General features: G+C 39.5%; 2 protein-coding genes across 2 annotated transcripts; both read left to right on the plus strand.

Moving 5' to 3' along the window:
• The first annotated feature begins 2,648 nt into the window (after positions 1 to 2,648).
• Positions 2,649 to 3,882, plus strand: LOC140931809 (uncharacterized). Its single transcript, XM_073381540.1, has one exon. The coding sequence runs from the start codon at positions 2,722 to 2,724 to the stop codon at positions 3,880 to 3,882; it is 1,161 nt and encodes a 386-aa protein (XP_073237641.1). The 5' UTR covers positions 2,649 to 2,721.
• Positions 3,883 to 11,762: 7,880 nt separating this feature from the next.
• On the plus strand, positions 11,763 to 12,780 carry LOC140931810 (uncharacterized). Its single transcript, XM_073381541.1, has 3 exons — positions 11,763 to 11,935; positions 12,089 to 12,205; positions 12,678 to 12,780. Exons 1-3 carry the CDS (start codon positions 11,763 to 11,765, stop codon positions 12,778 to 12,780), a joined length of 393 nt encoding a protein of 130 aa, XP_073237642.1.
• The last annotated feature ends 10,695 nt before the right edge of the window (positions 12,781 to 23,475 follow it).

Below are 23,475 nucleotides of genomic sequence, written 5' to 3' on the forward strand. Positions count from 1 at the left end.
ATTGCTTGGATAACGTTTGTAAGACATGCAGGACAGATGAAAAAATTTACCATTTGAGCACTGTTCATTATGACATTTCAGCAGTTTATCATTTGTCTGTGCTTTTTTTTGACATGTGCAGATAGTTGCAAGTTTTGTTGCCTCACTTAGGAATTGATCCTTCATTTCAGGCAATTTCTTGCTTTTTGCCCTGGTAAATTGGGGCAACTTTCTACAATGAGGGCAGTACCACATTTTTGGAACTGTTACATTCTTGATACCCAAACAGGATGGATGAAATTTGGATATTTTGCATGTGTGGTTGGCACATGTTATTGGTGCTTCACTAGTTGTTTCCCTGCAGTAACAGTCACCAGGTTTTGTGACTTCTTCTGGGGAAAGCTGGGCTTTTAAATCCATCTTTCGGGTATACCATCTTCCCAATATTTCTGGTAATATGCAAATTCTCCAGAAAGTCTCTAGTAACAGCATTCTCCCAGCCCGGCCATACACCCAGCACAGTGAGCTGAAAGAACAGTTCCTTCTTTGGTTGATATTATCCACAATGGCACGTGCGGATCATTCATACGTTGGGAATGTCTCACTTTTGCGAGAACCACGTATTTATCTCGCAATGTTTGTCCAAGAACACTTGTAATAAAGCCGGACACCATATGGTTGTACGCAAGGAGACTTTTGAAATTTTTAAACTGCTCCTTTGTATAAAAACTCGTATCGAGCACTCGATATGACAGAAGATCGCACGACTCGACTGGAGGAAGACATTCCGGAGTACAGTTTTCTTGCGGAATAAGGAAAGGGTCGATACCAATGGCCGCTATTTTCTCCACATATCTTCTCCTTATGTTGCCCTGTAATGACTCGCCATAGGCAGACAGAATAAACTTGGAATTTGTCTCACTCTCAGAAGGACACGCTTCAGTTGCCACCATTATAAATAGAACATTACTCCTCCAAGATGGCGGCGTCTCGTTTTCGGAATTTTTGTGACGTCACGCGAACATACACTATATGCAAAGTAATTTTGAATAATCTCCCGAATATGAAACTGTTGTCTTTTGAAAGCAAGGCAATTTATTCTCATAGTCTTTCGAAGAATTTTATTTCCGAAGCTTACATCACTAGGGCGGTTGAGTATGTCTATAATGATCTCGTAACGATAATCAAAGCATTGTAAAATAAGATAGGAATGTTTTATTAAATTGTAAACCGAAGCATGTTAATTGACCGTCTTCATAAATATTTCCCTTAGCCAGAAAGGGTATTATTAAAAATTCAATGAATAATTATACCCGCGGGGGGGGGGGACTCTAGTATGAAAGGGGCGGGGATGCTCGTCGTCTTGCTTAGGGGTGTAAATTTCAGATTTCGGTCTCGCTTAGGGTGTTCTGGGCAAGACACCATTATATTTAGCCGTAAAGGTCTCTTTTAGGGTTGCACTTGAAGAAATGGTAAAAAATTATATATTTTCAATTCGTTTTATTTACTCCATTCATGTAATCAAAGTTTAAAATGATCGCTTTTAGGGGTCAAAAAAAAAGGTTGGGCCACGCCCAGATTGGTCTTCTTTAGGGGTTTAATTCCATATTTCCGACGAGCATCCCCGCCCCTTTCGAATGGGAGTCTCCCGCGGGTAATTATAGCACATCAGTGTCACGTGACCTAAAAGTATAGTGGAAACTCGATATGACGAAAGCATTTATTACTACGTCCTTGGTATAACAAACGATATTCTTCACACCAGTAAAGAGTAACGTCCATGGAAAATAACCCCCGAAATGTGGTTTAGTATAGCGAGCATATATTGGCATTCCCTTAACCATCGTCAGTTATATCGAGGTTCCATTGTATTCGGGAAATCAATTTGACTCATCATCCCGGTCACGGTCATTCGAGGAACAGCATTGCAATAACGGAAAGAGATAATTCCGTTATTCACGTTGCATTACATTCCCAGAATTGACCATAACGGGACATGTGATAGAAATATTTATTTTTCAAATAAAAGGCGAATTGAGTCTATCGATTTTTATTATGTTAATTTTAGAAGGTTATGATAAATTATCGCAAAGATGTGTATCACCATTCTTGAGTATTTTTTACGAAGATGGGTGAGAGATGAATAAGGATTGTCGTTGGAGAGTCGCTAAAGGTAGCATTCAAACTTTTAAGAGAAATTTGATGACTAGTATAGATCATTTGTTCAATCCATGCGTCAGTTGCAAGTGTGCTACAAGTAAGTAAGTTACCGTCAGTTATTAAAGTCAGTTTTTGGATAGATGAAGAACAAAGTCATCAGGAAAGTCGCATAGTTTTGAATGAAGCCATTTCACATATCACAGAGGGAAGAGTCAGTCCAATAGCATCGTCTCTCTGTTCGAACTGGGATAGTACATCAAGCTCACAAAAATGTTATTATTTGCGAAAAGTATGCCAGGTTTTCTCTGCGGTTCTCTCAACAATTGCTCCAGATCAAGAAGATGAAGTATTTGAAGCTCTGCTGCGTTCTTCAGGCTATGACATTAGGGACTTTATGAACCAGAACGCGACGCAGTTTGAAAACACCGAAACCGAGAAGGGCCCGGGGCGAGAACGCCGTCACGAGTGCGGGAAAAACAAAGTTACGGATGCGAAGGCGACAACAGAGACAGTACAGCTGTGCAAATCCTCTTAACTCCGCTAAACACATTTTCGTTTTATAGCTGGTGTTATACATCATAAATGGCAACATTCAGAGAGGCAAGGGAAGCTTTATTGTTTGCCTATCAAGATGGAAGCATTGATGATACAGAGTTTGCCCTGTTGTACGATTTAAATTCTTCTGAAAATCTCGAATTTCCTTATTGGAAGTATGGTCGCTTCGATCTTGATTCTATGACAGATGATGAGTGTAAGACTGAGTTTCGGTTTTTCAAGAACGATATTTATTTACTCGGAGAAGTTCTTGATATTCCAGACATAATGAAATGCCCCAATGGCGTTCTTGTGGACGGAACGGAGGCTTTGAGTGTGCTGTTGAAGCATTTTGCATACCCGTGTCCATTTGCAGATATGGTTGCTCGATTCGGGAGACCAGTTCCACAACTTCGCATGATTACAAACCGAATGATGGACTATTTGTTCGATGAATATAGCCACCTTCTCGCAGATTTAAATCAGCAATGGCTTTCCAGGGACCGTCTCCGTCATTTTGCTGCCACTATACATGATAAAGGAGCTCCACTCGAAAACTGCTGGGGTTTCATAGACGGAACAGTGAGACCCTCATGTAAGCCAGATGAAAACCAAAGAATTCTCTATAACGGACATAAAAGGGTGCATGGGATAAAGTTTCAGTCCGTAGTTGCTCCAAATGGGCTTATCGCAAGTCTGTTTGGTCCAGTCGAGGGCAGGAGACACGATAGTGGTATGCTAGTCGACTCAGGACTTCTGCAAGAATTATCGCATTACTTGTTTGCACCGGACGGGACACCCTTATGCATTTATGGCGACCCTGCCTACCCTCTGCATGTCCACTTACAAAGGCCCTTCAAAGGCGCTCATTTGACACCAGCAGAGCAACAGTTCAACAAGGCCATGAGCCAAGTCAGAGTTTCGGTAGAATGGCTATTTGGGGACATTGTTAACTACTTTGCATTCCTAGATTTCAAGAAAAACTTCAAAATTGGCTTAAGTCCAGTTGGCAAAATGTACATTGTGTGTGCGCTCTTGAGAAACGCTCACAGTTGTCTTTATCAATCAAACCCCAAATCCGGGACTATTTCAATTAGGTTTCTGAGGTTCAATGTATTCTGCAGTTATTACTCACTTTCAAAAAATTATACAGCCATACATTTGCACTGTGGTCATTATAACACAATGGGGAAGGAGGAAAAGTCATAGAAAAATATATCGAGTCTAATGCAATATATAACATAAAACTGTAATGGCTGCAACCTACTGACCACTCGCCCCTACCCCTTATCCTGCTTTTTAGTAATTATTAATGACCACAGCCTTAGGACTGAATTACAACTCACAATTTTCTCAATACAACTTGATTGTGTCTTAATCATTAAACCGATTTTAGTGAAGAGTACTGTTAACCCTACAAGGGAGATTTTAAAATTAGAAATGTGAGATTAATATTTGGCCTTAACATACCCCCTTCCCTAGATTCCCCAGCCCTTTTTATCCTAGGGAGGTTTTTAAAACCTGTTTTCGAACACACAAAGTATCACTAGTTTCTTTTATAGCAGACTGTAAATACAGAATTTTATTGCAGTTTACGCAACAGATTGCAAATTTTCAAAAACATTATTCAACTATTCTAGACAAAAAATATTTTCTAATATGCCACCATCCAATGAGATAACTGCAATAATAGAACATAACAAAAGGCAGGCTCCTCGGCACAAGAAAAATGCGGTGCCACTGTTGAAATACAAACATTGATCGCTGACAGAAAACGTTGGTGTTGACTCTTGTCAAAACAAAGACAATAGTTAATAAAATATACAAACTGGTTTTCAAAATCAAGCGACAGCTATACCAGCAATACTGGTGAATTTTAAGTGAATTAGGTAGCTATTTGTTCACAAGTTTGTCCAACAAACTCATCAGTGCTTTAGTTTGGTCTTGTTGCTGTCTCAACATCAGTTGTTGTGACGCCAAGAGTTGCTGTTGCTGCTGTTGTTGTTGTTCTTGCATTAGCCGCATCATTTCACTTTGTTGTTGCTGAAACTGGCGTTGCTGATCAATGCTCGCCTGTAGACGTTTTGCATCCAAATCGTGTTGCTCTTTTTTCAGCTGGAATTCCTCAAGTTTAAGTTCCTGGTCTTTTTCCGCTTTTTTGGACAGGAACAACATGGTCTCGCTGCCACTTCTCCGTTCTCTTTTCTTTACTTTTTCCTGATCATTTTCGCCTGAGTGTCTCTTCATCGTCTCCGACACTTTCTCAAGTGCTTTAAGTCTCATATCTGTGGCCTTTGCCTTCTCTTTTTCAGCCTTTCCTTTCACACTTTCGTCGTCCTCTTTCATTTCTGCATCAGCTGTTTCTTCGAGAGCCATAATTTCTTCCACCAAGTTTTCAAGTTCTGTGGGCTCGGGCAGCGCGATGCCCGAGCTCCTTTCCTCAGCTCTCAATTTCTTTTTGATTCGGTTAATTAAAATACCCACATGATCCCTTACGGACCTTTTATCCACAGCAAAGACAGGCTTGGAACAGGTATTCAAAGTGTTGGCTATTCTATCCCAAATAACGCTTCTTTGTGACGAACCCTTTCTTGTTTTGAACGGATTCTCGGAAACGACCTCTCTGCATAACAGGACATCGTGCTCGCTTGTCCAGAACATCACATTACTGCATGAAAAAAAGAACAGTCTGTTTTAGTTTGTTTTCAATGAAGAACATAAATATAAAGTTTAAACTCATTTTAATCTTATATTTCAGCAGGACAGGAAATTGAATCTTCTAATAAACTAAATTGGACTTACTTGCCAGTTTTCGATTTTGGTATCGAACTCGGTGGGTCTGCGTGTTGTCCATTCATCATAGCGGTAACCAATTGACCTGCAGTAAAACGCAAATTAAAATGTTTGTTTGGTATTTTTTTTACAATAAATAACATTTTCATGGACTTAGAAAAACTGTTTTGCCTATAAGGTAGCAAAAGAAAATTTAATTCTAGGTCAAATTCAGTAGAAACTACTCACGTTTTCTGGAAACGCTGCAAGTGCCAACCTCGTGTTCTGAACGTAAAGAAGACGCGTTGCAGTTTAGCGCCAAGCATGCGCAGTGAAGCACTTTGTGAGCAAATTACTTCCGGTGACGTTTCAGGCTGCGTCGGGTTCTGGTTCGTAAAGTCCCCATTCAAGAGAAAACCCGCGATGATGTTAAGGAAAATGCTTTTAGCAACGAAATTCCACTTTTGCTTGAAGCTTACAACCAATCTGAAAGTCGTCATACTCGACTACAAATTCTATCTATGTTTTCCAGACATCTTTCGAAACAGGAACTCCAGGAGATGATTACAGGTCTTAGTAAATGGCAAATCGATCGTGCTCGGCGTCATGCCCCTAAAGAAAGACCAGGGAATCAAGTGGTACCGATACCGATAAAACGAACACGCCTTGATCCCGTAAAGACAAGCCACTTTGTGAACTTTATCGCCAGACCAAATTTGCTTCAGGACGTTGCTTATGGCACTAAGGAGCTGAAGCTTGATTCGGGAGAAAAAATCACTATTCCAAACGTAATCAGGACAATGGTTTCCTCCCGGTTAATAAGACAATACATCTCGTTTTGCCAAGAGACAGGTTTTGAACCTGCAAGTGAACGAACTTTGTACAGGATAATTGACGTTTGTTCCACTTCCAAGCAGAAATCAATGCAGGGGCTGGATTATTTTTCAACGGAAGGAGCACAAGCGTTTGAAACCCTCCAAATTGTCGTCAATACTCTTGAGAAGGGAGGCACTGATTCGACTTGGGCTAGGGAGATGTCTAAAACGCTGCAGGAGACCAAAAGATATTTGAAAACCGATTACAAAAGTCACGTGGGACAAGAGGAGAGATGCGCGGATCACTGCACGAATTTTAGTCTCAGTGACCCTCAGAACGAGGCCTTCAGGCAGCAGTGCGACCACATTCACAATGAATTATGCAACTATTGCTGCAAACTGGATGAAGTTCTCAGTAACATTATGAACATGATAAATTGTCCAAATGTGACTCTCACAGACCAAAAGCAGAGTCAAGTGGCGTTTGACCTTACCCATGCAGTGGAGGCAATCCACGATTGGAAAGCTCATCTTCTTCGATCCATTAACCAAGAACAAGCTAAGCAGGACGTTCTCAGTGCATTGACTGACGACAGCATTTTAATCATAATGGACTGGGCCATGAAGTACCTTCCGAAAAGAGACAGAGAACAAACTAAAATGAGCGACTTTTATGGTAAACGGGGGAAGAGTTGGCATGTTGCTTGTGTTATTTTCAGGTCTGGTAGTGAAAGTCACTCGGTAGAAACCTTTGTTCATGTCTTCGATACTTGCACCCAAGACTGGTTTTCTGTTGTTTCTATTCTGGAGCACCTCCTTTCAACTATTAAAGAAGAGCACAAAAATGTATCGACGGCTTATCTTAAATCTGATAACGCAGGCTGCTACCACAATGCCTCATTAATTACTTCTCTCAAATCTATTGGAGAAACAGCAGGAATTCACGTTCGAAGATTTGACTTCTCTGACCCACAGTCAGGGAAGGACATTTGTGATTGCAAAATAGCACCGATGAAAGGGCATATCCAGAGATGGGTCGATGAAAGGCACGATGTAATTACCGCAGGTGACATGAAGGAAGCGCTGGATTCTCATGGTGGAGTGCGTGGATGTAGGGTGGCAGTATCGGAGGTTGATATTTCAAAGGCGAGTGAGACGGTAGAATGGAAAGGGATAAGTACGTTGTTCAATTTTGAGTTTTTAACTACAGGAATCAAGGCGTGGAAGGCTTATGGAGTCAGTGAGGGTCAGCTGTTTTTATATGAGAACCTAACTCAGTGTCCGCAAGGACCAACATGTCTTCGCGTCATTATCCCTTTTACGACCAACAAGGCAAAGGCTCAGCCAAGTTTGATGTCGAAAACAAAAGGTCCTGTAATATGTGAGGATCTTTTTATGTGTGAAGAGGAAGGATGTGTCGCCTTCATTTCTACCCAAAGCGATCTACAAGTTCACATGGACACTGGACGACATATCACGGTTATGGAACGTGAAAGTACTTACGATTTGGCACGAAAAAAGTGGGCAGAAAAAGTGACAGGAGTTCAACTATCGCACTTTACTGGAAAAGCAGGAGTAACACAAGAAGGCAGCGGCACGGTCACCTTATCAAGGAAAGAACCACTCCAGGGCTGGGCTTTAAAGAAGCAAAGGAAAGGCCAGCGAGCAACCCAGAATGTGAAGAACTTCCTGCTTGAAAAGTTCAATAGTGGAGTAGAAACAGGTAACTCGACTAACAAATTTTTCCGCTTTACCCTTTGCGGTTTGGTTTTTATTTGAACTACTGCTTTTAAACGTAAGGTAAATCAAGTGTATAGAGAGCAAGTTGAAATAAAAACCAATCATGGCCAGAAATTGAGGACAAACTGGCGCTGGAGCATGCTCGTCATTTACTTTTCCCGTTCTTTAAATATGGCGACCATATGAAGGATGAATGGGGAGAAAAGAACTTTTAAGGATAAATAAAGTTTGACGAAGAATCACTCACCTCCCCACGTCTAAACCTTCGCAAGGCGATCGTGGCTTTCAGTCATGTTAATTTGGCAATGTGTCAAGCTCCCAAAGTTGACTCGTGAGTCACCATAAAAAGACGGCTTTCGTTGCCATACAAGAGTCTGTAATATTGCCTAAGCGCTTCTCTTCAAGCAAGAAAAAAAGGTAAATTATATGTCGGTGTTTCCTCCTTTCCCACGTCCTGTTTCTTGAGGGATATGTTTATCTTCATTTTTGTAGGGTTTTAGAGGCCTAACTTCTTTGCTAAACCAGTTCGTATTTTCCGTGAAATATAGCAATTCCATAGAGTGAATCTCTGCACCATTACTGCACGAAGCGACCGAAAAAGAAGGCACTTTGGAGACTTTTTCAAACGATAACTTCGATCAGCCGCCATTTTCAAAACAGAGAGGTTACCAAGCCAGAGTGACACAGGGAGCCCCGTTTTGTCACGATCGGACGATCACGGGAAAGCATCAGCCGAGAGTTGATGCTTGTCTAATAGGGACTCAGGGTAGATTTTGCACAGCTTGGACTTTAGAACCAGTGTTAGGTTTCGCATTTATTTGTTTTTACATATTTCAAGTAGAATTACTTGAGGCTAGTAAATTGTTAATCTACAGCACGGTAAAAAGTATACGTTTGCTTCCCCGCCATTTTGCAAATGTATAAATCCTCATTAGTTATTAAAAATCCCTACAAATGAGCCTACGGTCAAACCGCTGGCTGTCCTCGATTTCTGGCCATGCCTCATAAATTTCTGCCCAATAAAATACCCCATGCAGTTAAAGAATATACGCAACTGAATTAAGCCCCTGAGGGGAACGTGTTTTAAGTTGAGTTCAGTCCTGTCAGTTCAGTTACAGTTCAGTCCTACCTCAGTGTATCGTGATGAAAAGCTTAAAAAATATGATTGTGTTCTTATAACAGGAAACAAAGAAGACCCAGTCAAAGTAGCAAATGAAATGCGCTCACTCAGGGATGATAGTGGAAAACTTCGTTTTGCTCTAGAGGAGTGGCGAACAGCAAAACAAATCAGCAGTTACTTTTCACGACTCGCTGCTGCACAACGTCAAAATAAGGCTGTTGGAAAACTCCTGGATGAAGCTGAAAACATTGACGAAAACGACTTGCAGACTTTGGAACAACGAGCAAAGGCTGAGGGAGTTACAAGAATCATTATACAATCAAGTGCATTTGCGTCATCCCATCATTTATGATGGTCACGACATTTGTAGTCTTGCTAGGCGGGGAAAATTACAGGCAAAGTTTAAGGTCGATCAACTAAAAGAGATCTGTGACACGTTTGGGGTAGTTATCGAAGGGCCTGTTGGTCGTAAGAAATCATATGTTACTCCCATTGAGGCCCTTGTTAAAACATGCAGCTGCCCTAAATAGGTTTTTTCTCCTTTACCCCGTCCAAATCCCTAAATAGCTCTTGTCTTAAAGGTAACACGCACTTGTTTGCGTCCGTGATTGTGGTTATACTCCTTTTGATTGTTTTAATTTCACACCTGGGATCATAATCAAGACTGGAGACTGTAACTAAAGCCATTTTCAAATAAATTTGACCGATACATGACGATTCGAGATCTTTTCTCATGTTACATAACCAGTTCACCATAGAAACACGTCCTCTATTATATTGTGATAATGCCTTTCAGTCTCTGTTCTTTATTATTGCTCCTGTTTGGCACAGCATAACTTTCTTTTATATAGATTGTAATGTTTCTATAATGTCAGTGATAGGAGCAGTACAATTGGAAGTTTACAGCTTGAAGGTTCCTTTTCGCTCACGATCACTGTTGTCAGTATTCACGAAAGAATTTGCCGTGTATAAGACAGATCTTATTTAGGGAAAAAAATGAACTTAAGAAAAATCAAAATTTTGAACTGCTAGGAAACAAAAAAACAAAACTAGAAGAAAAAAAATACAAACTTGGGCGTTAGATATTATCTGAAATTCATGAAAGTGAGATACGTAATTCAGTTACGCTTTCGTTGCACTATGTTGCATATAATTGTATAGACAGTTTGGTGCAGTGGGCAGTGGTTTTAGTTTTGGACAAGGAAATAAGGGATCACCAGGAACCACAGGCATCATTTTTTGTCTCTGCGCATAAAAATAACAGTTTTATGGGAGGTCCGGCGGGTACACAGACGCGGTCTGTGATGGGAGAACGAAACAAAAAGATGATAGATTAAAAGCAAATTAAAGAAGCTAATTTTGATCATATTTGCACCGCAAAATAAAGGCTAAGAAAGGTGCTTTATCATATTATCTGAAAAAAAAAAGACTTTCTGTAAACGAGGGCCTTGAAATTATAGTGACTTTCGACACTACTAGTGCCAGTCCCTCCTGAGAGCTGAACTTCCAAGATGGCGTCGCTTTGCTTTTTCTTAAGTTCTCCTACGATTTAACACCTTTTGCCGTTTTAGAATACAACAGTGGCGGTATTTCGGGCTGTTTAACATTTCTCTACCTGCTGATCATGCTTAAAAGCGAAATAAGGAAGAAAATACATGGAGAAGGCTTGAAATGAACCCGAAGGGATCAGGATCCTTTGCAAGAAAATTTAGCAACTTGACTATAACTGTGAGTATTCTAGTTTCTTCCTGTTTCAATGGCCCAAAATGATTGTTAGTGTTTTGGGTACATGGATGATAGACTACATTCTAGCTGTCAGACTTTCATTAGCCTTTTAGTTGTGCGCTCTAGCTTAATTTAAAAAAGACCGATTTTTGGCTCTTCGACAGACACTGAGTTTAGGTCAGGAAAAGTTGAAAAGTTTTAGCCCTGCCCGGGACTGTCTAACAAAGATCATGGTTTTAGAAAGTAGGCCTGTGTGGTATTGTGTCGTATAAAAAATATAAACATCGGTCGTCCAATTTTAAGGATTCTGTGAGTTTCAGAAAATTGACAAAATTTGCTAGTAAAAATGGCGCCCCAGTCGGTCAAATAAAGTGATGCTCGTATCTCTAATACAAGAGCAGTAAAGGACTTATGTTTGGTATATTTGTTCATTACTCCACCTAACCTTTCTACGATGTTAGTATGAACTAATTCTGTTGACCCCCTTCCGTTGACATTTTTAACATTTTGCCCGGTTTTCTCTGACAACCACTCTTAATACATGGCCCAGTCTCTATTAGAGAGAAACCCTGCTTTACAGACACCCACTTTATATGGACACCCTGTTCTTACAGACAGTTTCCTTTGTCCCTGGGAAAAGAAAGCCTTTACATTTTCTGTTAATGCAACCCACTTCATACGGACACTTTCTATGCTCCCCTAAGTGTCCGTATTAACGGGGTTTGACTGTTTAGACTTTCAAGATTTGATGCCAGCGGTGGAGGGGGGGAAGGGGTATCGGCCCACAACAGTCGTGCCCTCGCACTTTCAAATTAATTCCTACGGGCCTGCTTAGCCTTTAGTACATGCTCCTGTTGCCCAAAAACATTCAAGTGACTGCTAGGCAGGCTCTTAATAGGACAAAAGGAATTAAGACAATGGGTAAAACCATAACCAGTGACCAGATGGATGTGCACATAGTACACACCCTTACACAGAAGAGAAAGGAGGAAAGAAGGCAAATTTTACATGACATCCAGGGGAAGGAACTTGTTACTGACATTTCAGAGGGTCAAGCAAGTGCCATGAAGGCAGATCTGGGAATAACCTGGTACTGTCTCAATAAACCTAAGAAGGTATGTGGTTACATAATCATGTTTTAATTGACTCATGTTCTAATTGACTCTTTTTTAGGCAAAAACAAAATAGTTCAATTAAATATTTTCAGTACTGAGTTTGGATATTTGAATGTTTTAACATTAAGGTGGTTTAAGCAATGGGGAATCAAGACGGAGAGTGAGAAGAAGCAAGGAATACGCAAGGGGGAGCAGATAGACAACAAAATGGAAGAAGAACTTCTCCCAATGGAATGCACAGAAAGGCAAGGGAACAAGACTGTTAAAGTAATAGAGGAAACTCCCTGTGCCTGTGTCAGCACCTTAAGAAAATTACTCCATATGTGGACGACTGTGACTCGTAAGCAAGACTATGCATCTTATTCCTAACACACTAGAAGACATGTTAATAGAGGATTGTTTTTAACAGGTCTTAACAATACTTTATTTTGCAGGACGGGCCAACTTGGTTGGCACAATGGCAAAAAATCAGAAGGCAAACTTTTTGTTAAAATTGGAGATCATTGGCAAGGGTCTCATCAAACCCAATTCTAGCAAAAACTGTGGTATTTTTCATTTATGAGGGTAACAATACCCGGAACAATCTTCTCACAGTCCTTCGACAGCATGCTGGTTCTCTAAAGGGGCTTACTACTCTAAAAATTACGTAAGTTGTTAATCACTAAAAGCAAATAGTGGTAATAAAAATCTCTTTATTCTAATATTAATCTGGATTAGGGACACAATCCCTGTATTATTGCTTTTTGGGGATTACGAATTCCTTTGTAAAGTTATGGGGATCAGTGGTGCAAGTGGTAAGCAAATCAATTTAACAGATTGAAATGCACTTTGAATGCTTAAATATTCACTTCAACATTTAACATTCAGCATTCTTTGAAGGACGTCATTCGTGCCTCTGGTGTAGTATCATAGCTAGTGAGATGAAACTCTCAGTGGATCACAGAAACCCTACAAATTCTCGTACCCTGGAGCACCTTCAGGATTGCTACAAAAAATTCAATGATGATGGGGGTGACATGAAAAAGGCAAGGAACTATTGCAATGTGATCCAGAAGGCATTTTTTCAAATCCCAATTGATGAGGTAAAAGATCTTTTCTAGAAGCCTTGTTCAAGATAACATCATGTACATTTTTCCTTTAGTATTATTTCACTAAGTTGTTTTGCATGATAATCTTTAGATATGCATTCCTGGTCACCACATTAGCGTTGGACTGTCTTTGTACCTTTTTAATATGCTTGTTGGGGAGTGTGATGAGTTGGATACAAAGATTGCCTGGAAATGGGCTTAAAGCAGTAGTCAGCTAGACGTTATGGATGATCTAAGTGAGCACATCGCACTTCTTGGACAAGCCAAAAAACAATCAAAAGCACCCCAAGATTACCATGCACAAGCTTCTCCATTAACTGAGGCATACATGGTACACCTTCTGACTGTGGCCAGCAATGTTATAGTGTTTGACAAGGGCAAAGAAAACCCTTTGATAACATCATTACTCAACGCCGTAAGAGCTCAGAGAGAAAACTGAAAAAGAAAATGAGGTTTTTGTTTACCCGTAAAGCATATGTACTTACAGAAAAACAGTTAAATTTTAAAACAATTATTTCATAACAACTAAATACTTTATTTCAGGTTGATGAATGGAAATGAGGTTTTCTTGGCACTGGTTTCAGTTTCTTCTTTCTGAATCTTGTTATTCACTTTTAAAGGTAGCATAGTCACTAACCATTCAGTCCAGTACTTCACTACTGAAGGGATCTGGGGTAATAAATGCTGCGATTGAGAAATTTCTAGAGAACATTAATGTCAAAAGACAAGCCCTTCACAGTCAAAAATTTGCTGCCAATCATGTTGACATCTGCCTCAGGGTAATTTAAGGTCGGGGTGAAAAACTTATCCATATTAGTGATAACTATTCAGACTTGTATCCATGATGATAATTATAATAAAGTTTAACTATATTATCATTTTTCAGACAAACAACAAGAAATGCTTGTGTAAAACCATTTCTGAAACAACAAGGAACACATCTCCATCTCTGTTACATAAGGCCACTGCTACTGAGAAAAAGTTTGAATCACTGTTAACCCTATTTGCCCATTGCCATTCAAAATACAATTCTAATGAGGCAGTAGAGGACACAGAATATTCCTGCTATTCTAACATTTTGTCTATTTTTATACTTGTTGACAGAGAGAGATAAAAGAGTTTGTGTGCTTCTTCAGGGCAAATTTCCCAGACAAATCCTTTCCTCCGCAGCTTCACGTGCTGGAGGAATATGTTATTCCTTTCAGGAGCAAATGGCACTTCCCTCTAGGTTTCTTCAGCTAGCAGGGAGGCAAAAGTGTCGACCATGAATTTACCCAGCTTGCATCAACATTTTTCCACGCTAAGCTAGCAACATTGCGATTAAAGGAAATAGGGAACTTAAGAACCACAACAAAGTTCACGACAACGACGTCTGTTGACTGGGAAAGGACTGGAACGAGAACGTCAGTTTCGGCGGGAAAAAGGAAACTTAAGATGCAGTCGATCGGTAGGTTGACGACGACCGACACTGAATGTAAACAAACATGTAGAAGTAGTACAACTGTGATGTTCGTTCGCAACAAAGTTTTTTCGCAAAGGCGTCTTTTAAGACGATGCAAGATCTTATTTTATAAGCCGTACGTCTACTTTCATTGACGATGAAGAATTTTTAGTGTTGTCTGACCTTTTCGAATGGAAAAATCTCTGCTTTCCGTACGAAGGTTATTCAATTTTCAACCAGAATGACATGACCGAGTCCGAGTGTCTGTCAGAGTTTAGAATTGGAAAAAGAGACATTCCGATGCGATAGCTGTTTTCCAAATAAAGTTCATTTCCCATATATTAAAGATATATGATTTGCCTGACCTAAATACCTACAAATAAATTTGTCACTTACGAGTTCGCTCACTCGGCCGGCACAGCTCAGTGTTGTCTTCGAAGTAAACACAATTCATCAGTCAAATTTTCAATCAACATCGCCTGTTAGCAGAAAAAAGAAAGGATACCTGGATTTACGAGGTGAAAAAAATACAAAGCCCTTGAAAAATCGCTTAAAAACAGGGACATACCGGCCGAAGCTTGTGGACTGCAGGACGACGTGACTCTACTGTGTTTAGCATCGTCGACGACACCACGACGACGAAAATTGTTAACCGCACTTGCGCAGTGCACGGTATCTCATTTCCTGTCGTCGTCGTGGTTCTTAAGTTCCCTAATGATGGAGAAGCATCATTTTCTATTCCATCCAAAGAACAGTTGGACGAGCAACTGTTCTATTCAACATATTTATGAACAATCTTGTTCACGTGATAAAACACTAGTTATTGTTTTTAAAACGGAGTAGAGGGAAGCTTCGGAGTTGCTACCCAGGGAAAAGGATGTTTTCTGTGTCCTAACAACAGGATTTGGCAAAAGCCCTATTTATCAGATGTTTGTTTATGCAACAGCCTACCACTGTTGTTATCTCACCTTTAAAAAGTATTACGGACGAACAAATAGCATCAAAATAATTCAGCCTTTCTGCTTGTGAATTGCGTTTTGACTGTAAGACCATAACAGGTCAACAGTTCGTAACAAAGCTACTGTACAAGTGAGTAATTTGCTGTAAATTTGAAGGAAGTCAATATCAATCCCAACCGCCCCTGCCTCTTCCAGATTTTAGAGTAAAGGAACGCTCACAATTTACCTACACTGGACTCGATTTTGCGAGACCTCTCTATGTCAAAAATCATTTTGGCCTTCAGCAGAAAGTATGGATCTGCCTCTACACTTGTTGTGTTACTGGAGCTACTCATTTGGAACTCATACCCAGCCTCACAGCCTCCACATTCTTGAGAAGTTTCAGAAGATTCTCCACCCATCGCGGCACTCCAGTGTTGATAATGTCTGATAATTGGAAAACCTTCAAGTCAGCAGCACAAGAAATCATGAAACTGATGAACGACCAGGGAGTAAAACAAAACTTTGCCAATGCACAAATGAAGTCGACTATCAACCATGAAAAGGCCAAATCATGGGGTGGCATATTCGAAAGACTTGTAAGATCTGTTAACAAATGGCTGAAGAAGACCATCGGTGATGCAACCCTTACCTATGAAGAACTGCTTAAGTGGAAATGATACTGAACTGCAGACCTCTGTCCTACATGCCAGGTTAAGACACTGAAGAACCCCTTACCCCATCCCACCTCTTATGTGGGCGATGCCTAATGAGCTTTCCAAACAGCAACACCAGTAACACTCCAGATTATGACATTGATCTTCAGCCACAGGATCTAAGCAGAAGAATGCAGCACCTGAGCAACGTTCTGAACCACTTTTGAAAAAGCTGGAGAAATGAGCACCTGATCGAACTGCAAAATGCCCATTATTACCGTAACCAGAATGACACTGACAGAACAGTACCTGCTGGAGATGTAGTTGTCATGCATCAAGATGAGCTGAGAAGAAAGTGGCGTGTTGGAAAGACTTTAGATCTTATCATTGGATCTGATGATTGTAGCAGGGGAGTTGTTGTCCAAGTGCGAAGCGAGGGAGGAAAACATACAAAACTCAGGCACCCAGTACAGCGGCTTTACCCTTTAGAGATCCAGAGTGAAGTATCTGTCCAACAAATAACGGAAGCAAGCTCAATCCGGAATCCTGATCCACTTAACACTGAAGTGAAAACTGAGCAACCAGTGTCTACATGGAGCTTCCCAAAACGAGCAGCTCCCAATGAGGCTGACCAAAGAAGGAAGACCTGGCTGGAGGATCTGACTTAATGGACTTAGTACTTTCCTATGAATTATGGTTGGCTTTCTCAACAGTACGTAAGGGTTTGTTGAGCGGATAGAACTAGGTAGCCAAATAATAATCTGGTCAACAGGGGGAGTGTTGCGGACTTTTATAGCGTTACAGCATGACATCAGGTCATGTGAAACTTGATATTTGAAAACATATGATTTTTAGCGTTTCGTTCGGGTTCTGAATACAGTTTCTGCTCTGTGTGGTTGAGTTTAATCAACAAGGAACCTTACCCATACGAAAATTTATAGCCTGACATAGCTTGAACCAGGCCTGATTCTGGCCATAAAGTATCTTTTACAGTGTGAATTGAGTGACTGATATGTAAGTCTATAGGTTTGCCTTGTGATTGGTCATTTTATCTTGGGGGACTTTAAAAACCAACCTATTTTTACCTCGCAAAAGTCATGGGTGATTCGCATGCTTTGTAGTTTCCCGAGGTAAAGAGTCCTTTTACAAAAGGACGATGGGTAACTGCAATTAATGACTATACATTTTGAAATGTTATTTCAGTAAAGTGACCCCCGTGTTAACGTTTTTGGGATTGATGCACAGTTTTTAAGAAAGTTGTCACGTGGTAGCCTTCAACTTAGCCATTACTGAATAGAACAAACTTGACCCCGAAGGAGCCGAGGGGGACACTTTGTGTAATGGGTTGCAAGTTTTGTCTTAACATTTACCAGTCCTCACGTTTTTATAATTCTGCTTGAAAATGGAAAAGGCCGAATATTGGTGCATTTACTTTCCAAGTGACAAAACAGTGAGTATAATTTCTACGACACATTGTACCTTGAGGGATGCATTCACAGAGCAGGGTTAAGTTGCTGTAAAGTGGCAGGTTTAAGAAAAAAAGCAAACCTTCATATTACTTGCATCTGCCCACAAACAACAGCTTCAACCAGTAGCCAATTCGGGAGTTAAGTACCCTTCAGAATGAAGCAATAATCCAGTTTGTGTAAAAGCAGAGAGATGTTTTCATCTACACACTGGATTTTGAAAATCCTTTACATATCACGCATTCCCATTGGATTTGACGCCATGCATGGAGAAGGCAATGTTGTTATCTCACCTCTCGTAAGTCTTATGAAAGAGCAGGTTCAAAAGTTAAAAAATCTTGCAATCTCTGCCATCACCCTCAGTGACATCAAAGAAGACGTGAAGGCTGTTGATAAAGATGTCTTCTCAGTCATTTATCGAAGTCCAGAGGCTTTCTTGAAAATCGTATGATGAAGAAAAATGTTAACAAGCGACATTTACAGAGAAAAGTTGTGGGCAATTAAAGTCAATGAGGCTCATGTCATAAAGCAGTGGTGAGTGATTGATGAAATTAAGAAATTTTGTTTTATGGCTCGGTCGTTCATTTTTTCAGAAATAAATTGAAGAATAGCTAAAATATTTGCATGTTTACTTTATATCCCTCAAGTTACAATTTCATGATAGATATTTTTTTTTTTCGAAGTACAATGTAGGGCAAATATGCGGGTTATTTCACATCAAGCTTCTGTTGTTGCAGTTGTTGATGGACAGAACGAAATACTGCTATAATGCACGATAGTTAGAAAGGGCAGACAATGTTCTCTTAAATCATAGATCAAAAGAAGAATCAAGTTTGAAATCTGCTGGAAGTAGTGCTTTGGAAACAGAACAAGTGCCAGTGATTTCAAAAGTTTAAACTCTGAGCCAGGTATTGCAAAGGCTCAGATCAAAGATGTATGCAAGAGAAATGAGAGAGAAGATGAAGATTGACCCAGACGATCATGTCATGGATATTACAAAAACTCAAATTTCGATCAGTTGACACCAGTTTCTATGGTGGTAAGAGGGCAACCTAAATTCACACTGGTGGCGTTCTTAGACAAGTGTCTAGTGAAGTGTTCGTGTCTATTGTAACTGATGAGGGTGGCATTCACAGGAGAAGATTTCAAGAAAGACACCGTTTTTCACAAAGAAACTATTGTCAAAAAGTATTGTCGCTAGCGATTACAGTAAGTATTGAGCAGGATCAGCAGTACTTTTTTTATAGGCTTAATTATTTATTATAAAAGTTGTCCTTGTAGTCGTTTATCATGTCATGAAAGAAAAAGATTCTTGTTACTTTATACCTGATACACTCGACCGCACACTTAGCCATCCTGGCACTCATGTTCTGTTCATGTATGTACATCTAATTACCTATTTTGATACATAAGAAAACAGTAACAGTATATCTGATCAACCACATCAGATGATGAACAAACCACATAACAAAGATACCATACCACGTAAGAGCTTAACGACAGTGCATCATGACAAAAACACAAAACATAGCTAAATAACCTCAACACACCATGATAAAAACACGTCACATAAAGTTTTTACATTCCATCATGGCAAAAATGCAACACGGACACCCTCGCGACCACGGTTTAATGTTCTTAATAACAAGACTGTAATAGTGGGGTAAGAGAAAAAAAAAAGAGTTGTTAACTACATTTGTGAGGTCTTCTTGAATCTTTCATGTGTATTAAATGTGCTACTTATGTGAATAACAGTACAATTAATCAATGAAGTTCTTTAATTTTCGCGCTGAACAGCAAAACATAACAGAGTGAACGGAAACTGTAATATTAAACAATTTCTCATCAAAGTAGTGTCTGATACCACATTTGGACATGGTCTTTAACGAAACTATTTGCAGTAGTTGTTTCTGGAAGTAAACAATTGGCCACAGATTGTGTTCTTGGAGATGAAATCCTCTCATTTTTTGTTAAAATAATCATTCCCTAGCCGTGCAAACGGTTGTAAGTGTTCAGTGATCATTGCAGAATTTAACATTTAAAGCTCTCTGTTCATGATTGTTTTATGATTTCTTTCAACCGTTTAACATTCTTAGCTTTCCATTTAAAAAACTCTGCAACCGTTTAACCTTTGGGTCAATCCATTTATTGACTTCACACCCATTTTGGTTATCCATTAAATGGACGCGGAATCTGCTAAACGGTTGCAGAAAATGTTTACATCTGTTAAGCATCCATTTCCGCCTCATTAAACGGAAAAGTTTTCATGTCTGGTTTTGCTTTCCAGGTCACAAATTACAATAGTGAGGGTTAAAATATGACCATTTTTGTAATGATCCATCTCACACTTTAAATCACATCTTGCTAGGAAAATTTTCTGCCAGAAATGAAAGTGAAAAGGGATGATGGGAGAAGAAATGAAATAATATGCACCCACTTATTAACAACAAAATGTGAAGAAATGACAAAGAAAGCAAAAGTTGTGATAAAACTGAAGGCATAAAATTAGTAAACAGTAAATGGTGATTGGTTGATACTGTTGTTATATACCTGGTTTCAAACTTCCATTTGCTCCCGGTTTGATACACTGGGATACATATTTTAACTATTGTTAAAACTGCAATAACAAAGAGAAATCTTAACAAATACAGAAATAAGTGCACCATTCGGTGCATTTCTGATTAGTGTTGATTAATAGTAATTTAGCAAACGTGCACTATTATTATTATTTTTCTACTTGTTCTGCTAGTTGTTTTTAATCTGTTGAACTTTCTTATTTTGCTCTATTTGCTTGTTTGTTTGTTTGTTTTTACTGTTTTGCCTCCTTTTTATGCTGCCCTGCTATTTTTTTGTAACGTTTATTGTAATGTTATGTTGAATGATGTTTCATTAATAAATTATACAACAAAAAAACGTAACTACCATCAATGAGATATCTTTTGTTGCTGAATATCGCAGGACAATCAGGTACTTGTCAAAGAGAGAAGTGAGAGTGAACTCTTTGCCATCATTAATGGAGACACCTTTTTTCCGCTGAATAGCAGGGTGAGAGAAGTTGGTGAAGTTGGCTTTCTAGAAAACTCCATCGGACACAGAGACACCATCAACCTAATGCTTTTTTGCTTAAGCAACAGATACTCACCAAACTTGATAACTAAACAGCTCCTTCTTTCCAACTTGGGTCCCTGCAAAAGTAGAAAAGACGGCACCCAGATAGAGTTTGTGGTCAATTATGCCGAAACAAGAGAGACCATAACAAACTTCTGTATTGAACAACCTACAGAAGCAGTAAACACAATACTACGACGATGCAGCAGTAAAACCAAGAAAATAAAAAAAATCATGAGAGAAGAAAAAACCCTGCAATGCAGGATGCAAAACAGGCCCTCTTAGAAGCCACCAAAGGAAAAAAGACATCTTCTCTATATTGGTTGACACATGCAACGGGAAATTAGTAGCCTCAAAACTTGAAAATCATGCTCCTGTCAGAAATAAGATTGTCACCTTGTGTCCAAAGTCTCCCTGGTTCATCCCCGAGATCAAAGAACAAAAAGCAAAATGTAGACGACTAGAAATCCGTTGGCGGGAAACAAGACTAACTGCAGACAGGGAAATTTACATGCAACGATGTGCAGTCGTTCAAGGGATTATCCGTACGTTTCTTAAATTCGTCTTTTTTTATACATTTTAGTCCTTTCAATTGAATGGAATTTTGTAACACTCTTACACACAATATTTGAATTTTGGTAGACCTGCTGCTTTTGATGTGCAGAGCGTGTCTTCTCAAGGTTTATTTAAAGAAGTACACCATGTTGGTGCTTAAAGGGCATGTAAACCCCAAAATACAAGTTTATCCCGTTCTACGTAAAAAAGGATTTCTAAAAACGATTTTGCAATTATTTTTTGCCAATTCGTTGTTCCTTAGGCGAAAACACCACAATTTCTACTGCAGATTAACTTCCGGTTAACAATATCAAATTACCTGTGACTTAACGAGTGCAACCAGTCTATTGCGCAACTTGATCATGACTGTGGCAGTTCTGATAGTTCGGAGATTTCAGCAGAAGGAAGTGAATTTTACCACATAAACTTATACGACAGTGATGTAGCTGCAACTTTCTGTTATTGTAATTTAGGTGTGAGTGTGGAATGTGTCAGCAGATGCCTACCGCCCCGAAAGCGTATGTTGTCATGACAATAGGGCAGATATGGCAAAAAAATTGAAGAGCAAACAGAGGCACAAATGTCGTGTATAACAGAACATCGAGGATTTCAGTCTACTTGCTTGGATGTGTGGGTCCTTGCAACGACCTATTACACATTCAGGCAACAACATGGAGCGGACAGTTAAAGAGGGCATAAAGTATGTTTACTCGTTCCGAAATTTTCAATATATACACAAACAATTTTTAAGAACAGTTGATTTGTGACTACATATTTTTATTTATATATTTATTCCAAGATTTTTTTCTTGTTTGTGTCTAGAAAATTTTGCTACATAACTTGTCAACAGCTGTACTTGTTTGTGACTTTTTACCAGGAGTCTGGCTTGCAGCCATCATTTCGTGTCCTTCACTCTCCATAGTCTGCTTACGCACTTCAGGCAATGCCTCGAGTCGCTGCAGCTGAAGTGTCAGTGAACTGTGGCAATCAAATTATTTCTTGTAGCTTTGAGACCCATTTTAACCATCCCACGTTGCTCGAAACATTCGGGTGCAATATGCAGAGTGCCGCAAATTATAGAGTGTTCTGTAGTCTGCAAGAAGTCTGCAAGAAGTCTGCACATCTAACTTGGACGAATTTAATCCACTGGTGCCCAATATTCTCTTCGTTTAGAAAAAGATAAGCAGAATGCCCTGTTTTGTTCAAATTATTGCTACATCCAATGACACACCGCTTTACCGTTGTCACAACTAAAAAAATACTCTTGTAGGAAACTAGACAACACACATACTTGTTAAGGTCCCAAAATGGTTCTTGACTTCCGATGGGCAGAGATACCACTCGTGACATCACAACAAAGATGGCAGAATCAGAATGGCGGACAAAGTAAACCTTCAGGTGTAATTTCTCGTGTCAAAATGGTCTTGTATAGAAAAAAAGCTAGGAGATTTAAGAAGTACTTTCAGTATACATTCTACCCATATCAAGAAAAATTGTAGAATATTTGGGTTCAAGTGTCCTTTACACAATTCGAAGGAGTGTGAATGATAACCAAAAATCTGTCCGATCAAACATGGTGACCATAGACAGCTCAACACACAATTCTCTTTTCAGAGGACTTCAGACTGCTTATCTGTTTGACTTGGATTATTAAGGAGAGTACAAAGTATCTTGAAACAATTTCTGTTACAGAGGACTGCCAGTTCACAAGTGTGGTCTAACACACATTGAAGACCACACTTTATAATTTTCTCACAAGTGGACGTGGAATGTGTTGGTCTTATGAATGATGATAGGGAATTTAAGATAGGCACTACGGTACGTTGGGACGGCTCGATGCGTGTCCAGGCGACCTGGGTGCATGATGGTAAAAAGGCATGAAAATTTTCAATTTAAGATTCAGACAACAAAACAGAGGATAGTGAGGTATGTCTTTTGATGAAGTGCGAAACTCACTTGTATTTTCTTTCTTTTCTTGGTAAAAATACAGTTTTACATTAAAAAAGACGGCTACAATCATCACTGTTACCTTTCTCTTCGGCAATTTTCCTCTGCCATGGCGGATGACACTAAGTAGAAAACAAGTGGTCACCATGCGGCTAAGTTATGTGTTATGAATGAACTCAGACATTTTTGCCATTTTTTTTTTTCATTTCACAGATAGATAAATCAATATAAACAGAACCCAAAGCATATTTAACCCACTGGGCACTAAGTTTTAGAAGACAAGAGAAAACAAGCAGAATAAGAATGCATAAACTCT

This window comes from Porites lutea, chromosome 3 (genome assembly GCF_958299795.1).
Source record: "Porites lutea chromosome 3, jaPorLute2.1, whole genome shotgun sequence".
Taxonomy (NCBI): domain Eukaryota; kingdom Metazoa; phylum Cnidaria; class Anthozoa; order Scleractinia; family Poritidae; genus Porites; species Porites lutea.

Bases quoted from the DNA above. Each gene is read 5' to 3' on its own strand.
- LOC140931809 (XM_073381540.1), top strand. From the start codon at position 2,722: ATGGCAACATTCAGAGAGGCAAGGGAAGCTTTATTGTTTGCCTATCAA.
- LOC140931810 (XM_073381541.1), top strand. From the start codon at position 11,763: ATGGGTAAAACCATAACCAGTGACCAGATGGATGTGCACATAGTACAC. The intron at 11,936-12,088 runs GTACTGTCTCAA...TTTAACATTAAG, and splicing joins GCAGATCTGGGAATAACCTG to GTGGTTTAAGCAATGGGGAA. The intron at 12,206-12,677 runs GCAAGGGAACAA...AATCTGGATTAG, and splicing joins CCAATGGAATGCACAGAAAG to GGACACAATCCCTGTATTAT.